Genomic DNA, 11,193 nt, shown 5'->3' on the forward strand with positions numbered 1-11,193 from the left:
TTTTTCCTGATTACCCTTGTATACATTCATATTTCCTGTACAAACCTGTTGTTTTTCAGCACAACTCCACAAGCTGTTCACCATTCAGATTTACAGTATCAGGCACCCCCATGACCCCTAATTATAACCCCAATTTCCACATTACTCACTTTCACCTGTAAATCACTGGTCTTTTATACCATATCCCTTGCATCACACTTGGTAACACACTTACTCAGCTACTTACATCAGGTACCTTTTTAATTGACCACTCCTTAGAGGAGGATGAATTTTTTTTTTCTTTTTTTTGACAAACTGGTTTGCATTTGTGACACTGCATTCCATCTTTATGTTTCAGGGAACCTTACATGGTTATGTGTATTTTATGAATAGCTTTTATGTAGTAATAGTTCTTTCATTAATTTTATATGCTAATACCTAATACAGGGTGAGTATCCCTTATCTGAAATGCCTGGGACTAGAAGAGTTTCAGTTTCTATTTTTTTGAATTTTGGAATATTTGCATATAGCACATAATGAGATATCTTGGGATTGGGACCTAGGTCTAAAGCCAAAATCCAATTATGTTTCATACACACCTGATACACATAACCTGAAAGTAATTTATACAATATTTTGTAACACTGAAATGTCAGGAAGCTAAGGTGTCACAACCTCAGCCACCCATATGGAGAATCTTTGGTTGTTTGGCATCATCTTCATTCCTGAATTTCTATGTTACATATAAGCATTCATTTTTTACACATTCACACATAAGTACTTAACAGTAAAAAAAAAATATGAAATACCATTCATGTATCAGTTGTTAAACAATAACAACAAACAACTGCAGGTCTTCAGTTTCCACCTATGATGCTGTGTTTTCATTAAATGGTCACAGTACACTATATATTTTTTTGGTTTTATTTTAGATATAAAAACAAATAACCATTATGATAATTACAGATAGCTTTAAGTGTAATGATAACTGAGAAAAATTTCAATGCAATAATGTTGCTGGTCATGTTATGCTCAAACATGGCATTTCAGGTGGACATGAAATTCAAATTTCACATGAAAATAATGTTTTGCACTTACCAAAATGGCTGCTTATAAAAGAAGATAAATGCAGCAACAAATACTGGAACTGCATATGGCCTAAGAAACTTTATGGGGAGGGTACATCAGTGTTGACATCATGAGAAGGAACATCAGAAGTTCAGGGATCAGGAAGTGGGTCCTCTAGAGAAGGAGGCATTCTGCTGGATGGCTTTTATAAATGTTTCCTCCAGAGTCATCTGTCTCATTAACAATGGTTTTTGTCTTAGAAGTTTCTCTTTGATTTTGGATACTGATTTCTTGTTATGAAGGCACACTGGTCTAGTCCTTCAGCAAGTCCATCACACATTTTCGCCATGTCGTCTGTAGGCACTTTTTCTGCAGTGTTAGCAAAGTCATCTTCATAATCTGTTAACACAATCACCTTGATTCGGAACCATTTCAGTATTTCACTATCGGTCAGTGAGTGAACCAGTGGAGCCTTATTATCGATGTTAAAGCCTTCTTCTGTATCCACTTCTTCCAACTTACTGATGGACTCTAGAGCCTTTTCGACATTTTCAGCAATATCTTTGTACCACAGAACAGAAAATAAGCAAAACACACAGTGAGTAATGCACATAGGTTTGGCAATGATAATGGTTTGTAACAAACTGGGACCAACAGAGCCCAGCACTAAGCATGGGCATGTGAGATCAGATGTGAAATTTTCCACTTGTAAAGTCATGTCGCCACTCAAAAAGTTTTAGATTTTACGTGAGTTTACAGGAGAAAGACAAACAACAGGAGGCCTGATTGCCTCACGACTGGGTTGTCTGGTAAAAGAATAAGTTTAACTTGTCAAGAAAATGTAATTCTGCTCAGCTGTCACTGACTTCCTGCTGCTGAACATTAGCTCTTCTGTTGTCCCCTTTACCACTGTCATTTATGCAGTTTATTTCTGGTGTTTTTCTCAGAGTATATCTGAATTTATGAAATATTTGTCAAACGACTTTTGAAGGTTTTTTATAGTCTTAGCATTCACTTAAGTCTAACAGTAACTTATTCCAGTGCTCAGCACAACTATAGCAAAAGAAGCTTTTTCCCATGTCCAGACTACAGCTTTTAGCTTTGAGTTTTATTCCTTTTGTCCTGGTAACCATATTTTCTTGTATTTTGAGATGTTCGAGATTTAATTTATCAAACGTGTTCAGAATTTTGAACACTTGGATAAAGTCGCTGCACAGTCAACAGTTTTTTAAGGGAGAAGAGATCCAATTGTTTCAGCCTCTCTTTGTGTGGCAGATTTCTAAGGGATGGGATCAATTTTGTCGTGCATTTTTGTACTTGCTCTAATTTTTCCTTGTCCTTTTTATAGTTTGGGGACCAAAACTGGACTGCCTATTCAAGGTGTGGTCTTTGTAGATAATTATAAAGTGTGAGAATTGTTTCTGGTGTCTTGTAATCTATATTCCTGGCTATGAAACCTAACATTTGGTTGCCTTTTTTTTTTTTTACTTGCTGCTTGACACTGTTTAGTGTACTTCAGATTGTTGCTAATGAAAACTTCAAGGTCCTTTTCTTAATTTACTTTACTTTGAGAGTTTCTGAATAGTTTGTAGGCGTAATGTATATTTGTCCCCTAAGTGCATAACTTTACAATTATCTTCATTTAACTTCATTTGCCATCTGTCAGACCACTCTCCTAGTAAGTTAAGATCTTGACTCATTTCGCAGTCCAACCTGTTTACAGCTCTACTTCTAAGTTTAGTATCTAAGACTTTGAGGTCTTAGATATGAGACCGAGTTCTAGGTCATTAATGTATTTATGAAAAGAATTGGGCATAGGACCAACCCCTGTGACACACCATTTGTTATGTCTAGCCAATCTGAGGCTTCACAATTTAATACTATGTGCTGCTTTCTTCCAGTAAGCCAGTCCCTGATCCATGTACAGAGTTCTTCACCGATTTTGTGTGCTTTGAGTTTATGTAAAAGTCTCTTGTGAGGTAATTTATCAAAAGCCTTTTGGAAATCTAAATATACTACGTCAGATGGTAATCTTTCATCCCAATTCTGATACATAACATTAAAAGATCCCAACAAATCTGTCAGGTATGATCTTCTATTGCGGAAACTCTTATGCTTGTCTGATTTAATTTTGTGATCTAGAAATGTGAGTTTTATTTTGTATTGTTTTTTCCATCTTTTTACCTAACACCGATGTAAAGCTAATTGGGCAGTAGTTAAAGGCACACTTTTTGTCTCCATTTTTGTACATAGGAGTAACATTTGCTGGTTTCCAGTCAGTTGGCACCTGACCATCCAATAGGGATTTGTATAATATTGTTCTTAAGGGGTATATCAGGTGTCTACTGATCTCTTTTAAAAATTTTGGAACTAAGTTATCAGGGATGTTGCAATTTGTTAGGATTTCATTGGTCCAGGTATTTAAGTACTTCAGAGCTCTTTATTTCTCTAACCTTTGACTCTTCTTCAGATCCTTCAAACATTTTCATTGGTTGCAGTATTTGAGATGTTTCTTCAATTGTGAATACAGAGTTATAGGAATAATTTAATATGGTAGCCATTTCCTTGACGTCAATATTTAGTGTGCCATGTTCGTTTTGTTATGGTCCAATTCCTTCTTTTACTGTCTTTCTTTGTCTTATATATTTGAATAATTCCATAGGATTATTCTTAATTTTCAACAAAATTCTTTTTTCTTCCTTGTGTTTACTGTCTTATTACCTTTTATGACATTTTTATGCTTTCTTTGGATTTTAATTCCTGGCAGTTTTCATCAGTTCCCATTGATTTGAATTTTTTATGTTTCCTTTTGGCAAATTAGTCCTATTTTCCTACTTCTCTGCATCCACAATGGTTTTGAAATATTTCAAGTTCTCTTCATAATTAGTAGAATATGTTTATTTTCCTGGTAAATTATGTGGGAGGGTATTGATTGAGAGGGTGAAGGCATGTACAGAGCATCAGATTGGGGAAGAGCAGTGTGGTTTCAGAAGTGGTAGAGGATGTGTGGATCAGGTGTTTGCTTTGAAGAATGTATGTGAGAAATACTAAGAAAAGCAAATGGATTTGTATGTAGCATTTATGGATCTGGAGAAGGCATATGATAGAGTTGATAGAGATCCTCTGTGGAAGGTACTAAGAGTTTATGGTGTGGGAGGCAAGTTGTTAGAAGCAGTGAAAAGTTTTTATCTAGAATGTAAGGTATGTGTACATGTTGGAAGAGAGGAAAGTGATTGGTTCTCAGTGAATGTAAGTTTGCGGCAGAGGTGTGTGATGTTTCCATGGTTGTTTAATTTGTTTATGGATGGGGTTGTTAGGGAGGTGAATGCAAGAGTTTTGGAAAGAGGGGCAAGTATGCAGTCTGTTGGGGATGAGAGAGCTTGGGAAGTGAGTCAGTTGTTGTTCGCTGATGATACAGCGCTGGTGGCTGATTCATGTGAGAAACTGCAGAAGCTGGTGACTGAGTTTGGTAAAGTGTTTGAAAGAAGAAAGTTAAGAGTAAATGTGAACAAGAGCAAGGTTGTTAGGTACAGTAGGGTTGAGGGTCAAGTCAATTGGGAGGTAAGTTTGAATGGAGAAAAACTGGAGGAAGTAAAGTGTTTTAGATAACTGGGAGTGGATCTGGCAGCGGATGGAACCATGGAAGCGGAAGTGAATCATAGGGTGAGGGAGGGGGCGAAAGTCCTGGGAGCCTTGAAGAATGTTTGGAAGTCGAGAACATTATCCCGGAAAGCAAAAATGGGTATGTTTGAAGGAATAGTGGTTCCAACAATGTTGTATGGTTGCGAGGCGTGGGCTATGGATAGAGTTGTGCGCAGGAGGGTGGATGTGCTGGAAATGAGATGTTTGAGGACAATATGTGGTGTGAGGTGGTTTGATCGAGTAAGTCATGTAAGGGTAAGAGGGATGTGTGGAAATAAAAAAGAGCGTGGTTGAGAGAGCAGAAGGGAGTGTTTTGAAATGGTTTGGGCACATGGAGAGAATGAGTGAGGAAAGATTGACCAAGAGGATATATGTGTCGGAGGTGGAGGGAACGAGGAGAACTGGGAGACCAAATTGGAGGTGGAAAGATGGAGTGAAAAAGATTTTGAGCGATCGGGGCCTGAACATGCAGGAGGGTGAAAGGCGGGCAAGGAATAGAGTGAATTGGATCGATGTGGTATACTGGGGTGGCATGCTGTCAGTGGATTGAATCAGGGCATGTGAAGCGTCTGGGGTAAACCATGGAAAGTTCTGTGGGGCCTGGATGTGGAAAGGGAGCTGTGGTTTCGGGCATTATTACATGACAGCTTGATCGAGTAAGTCATGTAAGGGTAAGAGAGATGTGTGGAAATAAAAAAGAGCGTGGTTGAGAGAGCAGAAGGGAGTGTTTTGAAATGGTTTGGGCACATGGAGAGAATGAGTGAGGAAAGATTGACCAAGAGGATATATGTGTCGGAGGTGGAGGGAACGAGAAGTGGGAGACCAAATTGGAGGTGGAAAGATGGAGTGAAAAAGATTTTGAGTGATCGGGGCCTGAACATGCAGGAGGGTGAAAGGCGGGCAAGGAATAGAGTGAATTGGATCGATGTGGTATACTGGGGTCGCATGCTGTCAGTGGATTGAATCAGGGCATGTGAAGCGTCTGGGGTAAACCATGGAAAGTTCTGTGGGGCCTGGATGTGGAAAGGGAGCTGTGGTTTCGGGCATTATTACATGACAGCTAGAGACTGAGTGTGAACGAATGGGGCCTTTGTTGTGTTTTCTTTGCGCTACCTCGCACACTTGAGGGGGAGGGGGATGTTATTCCATGAGTGGCGAGGTGGCGATGGGAATAAATAAAGGCAGACAGTATGAATTATGTACATGTGTATATATGTATATGTCTGTGTGTATATATATGTGTACATTGAGATGTATAGGTATGTATATTTGCGTGTGTGGACGTGTATGTATATACATGTGTATGGGGTGGGTTGGGCCATTTCTTTTGTCTGTTTCCTTGCGCTACCTCGCAAACGCGGGAGACAGCGACAAAGCAAAATAATAATAATAATAATAATAATAATAATAATAATAATAATAAAATATGTGTATTTTCAATCTCAAGTGTTTTGAGAATTATTCCACATTTTCTCTACTGTGTGAATGTCAAGAAGTTTTGTTTAATTGGTACCGCAGGTTTTGTGCTTCTTTCCAAAATTTGCTTGCCTTTAATCAGCAAAGGCCACACATGAAATGACAACCCCCTCTATCCGCATGCACAGGAGGTAGTGCTAGGAAAGACAACAGAGGCCACATTCGTTCACACTCAGTCTCTAGTTATCATGTATAATGCACCGAAACCACAGCTCCCTTTCCACATCCAGGTCCCACAGAACTTTCCATGGTTTACCGTAGACGCTTCACATGCCCTGGTTCAATCCACTGACAGCACATCGACCCCGGTATACCACATCATTCCAATTCACTCTATTCCTTTCACGCCTTTCACCCTCCTACATGTTCAGGCCCCGATCACTCAAAATCTTTTTCACTCCATCTTTCCACCTCCAATTTGGTCTCCCACTTCTCCTCATTCCCTCCACCTCTGAGACATATATCCTCTTTGTCAATCTTTCCCCACTCATTCTCTCCATGTGACCAAACCATTTCAAAACACCCTCTTCTGCTCTCTCAACCACACTCTTTTTATTTCCACACATCTCTCTTACCCGTTCATTACTTACTCGATCAAATCACCTCACACCACATATTGTCCTCAAACATCTCATTTTCAACACATCCACCCTCCCCCGCACAACTCAATCTGTAGCCACCGTCTCACAACCATATAACATTGTTGGAGCCACTATTCCTTCAAACATACCCATTTTTGCTTTCCAAGATGATATTCTCGCCTCCCACACATTTTACAACACTCTCAGAACTTTCGCCCCCTGCCCCACCCTGTGACTCACTTCCGCTTCCACGGTTCCATCCGCTGCCAAATCCACTCCCAGATATCTAAAATACTTCACTTCCTCCAGTTTTTCTCCATTCAAACTTACCTCCCAATTGACTTGTCCCTCAACCCTACTGTACCTAATAACCTTGTTCTTATTCACATTTACTTTCAGCTTTCTTCTTTCACACACTTTACCAAACTCAGTCACCAGCTTCAGCAGTTTCTCACCCGAATCAGCCACCAGTGCTGTATAATCCACAACAGACTGCATACTTGCCCCTCTTTCCAAAACTTTTGCATTCACCTCCCTAACAACCCCATCCATAAAAAAATTAAACAACCATGGAGACATCACTCACCCCTGCCGCAAACCGACATTCACTGACAACCAATCACTTTCCTCTCTTCCTACTCGTACACATGCCTTACATCCTCGATAAAAACTTTTCACTGCTCCTAACAACTTGCCTCCCTTACCATATATTCGTAATACCTTCCACAGAGCATCTCTATCAACTCAATCATATGCCTTCTCCAGATTCATAAATGCTACATACAAATCCATTAGCTTTTCTAAGTATTTCTCACATACATTCTTCAAAGCAAACACCTGATCCACACACATCCTCTACTACTTCTAAAACCACACTGCTCTTCCCCAGTCTGATGCACTGTACATGCCTTCACCCTCTCAATCAATACCCTCCCATATAATTTCTCAGGAATACTCAACGAACTTATACCTCTGTAATTTGAGCACTCACATTTATCCCCTTTGCCTTTGTACAGTGGCACTATGCATGCATTCTGCCAGTCCTTAGGCACCTCACCATGAGACATACATACTTTAAATATCCTTACCAACCAGTCAACAACACAGTCGTTTTTTAATAAATTCCAGTGCAATACCATCCAAACCTGCTGCCTTGCCGGCTTTCATCTTCCGCAAAGCTTTTACTACCTCATCTCTGTTTACCAAATCATTCTCCCCAACCCTCTCACTCTGCACACCACCTCGATCAAAACACCCCATATCTGACACTCTATCATCTAACACATTCAACATACCTTCAAAATACTCACTCCATATCCTTCTCACATCACCACTACTTGTTATCACCTTCCCATTAGCCCCCTTCACCGATGTTCCCATTTGTTCTCTTGTCTTATGCACTTCATTTACCTGTTTCCAAAACATCTTTTTATTCTCCCTAAAATTTAGCAATACTCTCTCACCTCAACTCTCATTTGCCCTCTTTTTCACCTCTTGCACCTTTCTCTTGACCTCCTGCCTCTTTCTTTTATACATCTCCCCGTCATTTGCACTATTTCCCTGCATCCAAATGCCTCTCTCTTCTCTTTCACTATTAATCTTACTTCTTCATCACACCACTCACTACCCTTTCTAATCTGCCCACCTCCCATGCTTCTCATGCCACAAGTATCTTTTGTGCAAACCATCACTAGTTCATAATGATTAAACTTATTTTCCTTGGAGTTGATTTCTGGACTGAATGTGCCTTCTTTTTACTGTTAGTATGTTTGTTTGTATTATCACTGTTATTGTCTGTGCTGCAGTGGTGGAGAGACAGTTCTCCTTCTGTTTTGGGTTTGCTGCCTTACTCTGACCCTCCCTGAACTGGACCCTGCCAGCATTGCTCCTAAAAGTTACCAGAGAGTTGACATGTACCTGTGCTAACCCTTGACTTATATTGCCTGAGTTGTCCCCCAACTGAACCTATTTGACCATTTTTTGCTAATTCCTCTGCTTGTGAGGTTACCACTACTCCCCAAGGATCCCTATCGCCAAGGTCCCACACATCCTTTATCACTACCTTTATAATGATCAAGCTGGATGCCTTGTCCCTAAGATCCTTTTCACTCTCAGACACCCACTACTCCCCAAGGATCCCTATCGCCAAGGTCCCACACATCCTTTATCACTACCTTTATAATGATCAAGCTGGATGCCTTGTCCCTAAGATCCCTTTCACTCTCAGACACCCCCCCCCCCCCCCCACCACCACCACCACCAACCCACCTGCTACAGCTATCCCCTCACCCTCCCTCACTCTCATAGTTCCTTCTTTAGCTCGACTGTGATTTGCTTTCCTGAGTACTTTATTGAGAAAAAGGCCTAATGTTATCCAATACTCTGTCAAGGCAGGCTTTCTCTATTCCATTTAAGTGAAGACCTTCCTTAGCATACAGAAATTTATCATAACTAAAATGGTCCCACAGGTCTATACTAAACACACTATCCTCCTCCCTATAGAGGGCTTCTGTACTTCATCATCTAGTACATTAAACCAATTGTGAGTGGAAAGTTCTCCTCGCAGGTTGGAAAGTGAAGTATCTTCCAACTTTGTCTCAACGGTTGCTATTCTACTATCTGAGCTATCTACCCTATATGATATACCTGTGTCTGTTTCCTGCATTGCATCTGCTTTCACTGCCAAGAACCCAATTTCCTCTTCCCACTCTTTCATCTTGCCATCTAGTTTCTCAAAGGCTTTGCTGTTTTTCCTAACACCTACCAAATGCCTGTCAAATATGTTGCATAATAAACAAGGTGTAATCATCTTCTCTGAGGAGAAAATCCCTGGTGAACTTCCGATGGCATATAGGGCAGACAGCTTGAGAAGCTGGAGTCATCTTCTAAGATTTCAGTAAGATTCAAAGGATTTCACTGAGATTCAAAGGATTTCACCAAGATTCAAGGGATTTCACCAAGATTCAAGTGGGTCACTAAGCAGCACACAATAAGACCTGTTTGAAACTGGGTTGGCAAGCACATCGCTAGAGCACATCTGTCCTTGATAATGGTTGGTGCATTTCAGATTTTGGATTTTCAGATTAGGGATGCTCAACCTGTATATATATAATTAGTTTCATGCAATTTACAATTCATACAGTGTACTGATTCACACATTTTACTCAACAGACACTTTGTATGCACTTGCAAGGAGGCATTGGATCTGAACAGTCAAGTAATAAATAGTGACCAGTATGAATACCAGATGGCTTTGGAAAGTAACTTCTCAGAACTCCTACAGTCACTCTCATCAATTCTTAATGAGCCACTCTTGGCAGCTCAAATTGCTATTGACAGTGTCCTAAAGAGGTCTTCACAGCATTATCTCAGCATGATCAGTTCCCCAGGAGGTGCCAGCAGTGCATGAAGTTGTATTCGGAGTTTTATAAACAAAGAACTTTTGATTGATAATATTTTACTGAGCATTTCTTGCATTTTGTTGAAGATGCCTTGAGTATGTGATAATAGTGTTTTATAGAGTTATATATATATATATATATATATATATATATATATATATATATATATATATATATATATATAAAGACAATGTACTATTTGATTGTTATAGTCCTTATTCAAGCCACTATTACGTATCTATTATTCAACAATCAGATTATTCACAGCAGAAGGAAATTATTCAAGTTGTGAACTGTGCTTATAGAAAACAAAGTATGTGCAAGGAATTTGTACATGAGCTGGCTATTTTACTTGTATGGTTGAATTTTATTTTCCATTATGACAGTGTGTGCCATGGATGAATGTATACATTTTAAGTCATGTTGAGAGACCTTTGGATAAGAGTTGAGTGCCATTACTTTTATCTACAACTGCTTTGTGGATACTTGGCAGATGTAATGTTCATTTTCAGGTGAATCTTTTACTCATAAATGGTGAATTGATGCATTTCTTTATTTTCATTTTATTACTTTATCTTGTTGGTAATGGATATTCATCAAAAATCTTTCTCTTGTCTCTGTTGAACCAAAGGGTTGTCTCAAATAAATTCATAAATAAATAAACTATTTTAATATGCTGTGTGATCCTTTTTGTTCTGTGAAATAGCTCTTAACACTTTCCATGTATTATTTCCAACCTTCCAGGATGCAAATGACAAAATTTATATTTTTTTCTGATTCATGAACATTTGCACAGAAAATATACATATATTTTTTCATACTTAATTGCCATTTCCCATGTTAGTGAGGTAACGCCAGAAAAGACGAAGGAAGACATCCATTCACTTACATTATATATATATATTTTTTTTTTTTGGTCTCCCGCGTTTGCGAGGTAGCGCAAGGAAACAGATGAAAGAAATGGCCCAACCCACCCCCATACACATGTATATACATACGTCCACACACGCAAATATACATACCTACACAGCTTTCCATGGTTTACC

At 39.3% G+C, this 11,193-nt stretch overlaps 1 protein-coding gene across 1 annotated transcript in view; it reads left to right on the forward strand.

Annotated features, from left to right (window-relative positions):
- The window catches only part of Ziz (dedicator of cytokinesis protein Ziz), a 526,511-nt gene extending 515,687 nt beyond the window's left edge, over positions 1-10,824 (forward strand). Inside the window, exon 35 of the mRNA XM_071669140.1 lies at positions 9,918-10,824. Within this exon, the coding sequence (XP_071525241.1) occupies positions 9,918-10,155 (238 nt within the window). The 3' untranslated portion in view covers positions 10,156-10,824. The remainder of the gene's footprint in view (positions 1-9,917) is intronic.
- The last annotated feature ends 369 nt before the right edge of the window (positions 10,825-11,193 follow it).

The sequence above is a fragment of the Panulirus ornatus genome, chromosome 13 (genome assembly GCF_036320965.1).
Source record: "Panulirus ornatus isolate Po-2019 chromosome 13, ASM3632096v1, whole genome shotgun sequence".
Lineage (NCBI taxonomy): Eukaryota > Metazoa > Arthropoda > Malacostraca > Decapoda > Palinuridae > Panulirus > Panulirus ornatus.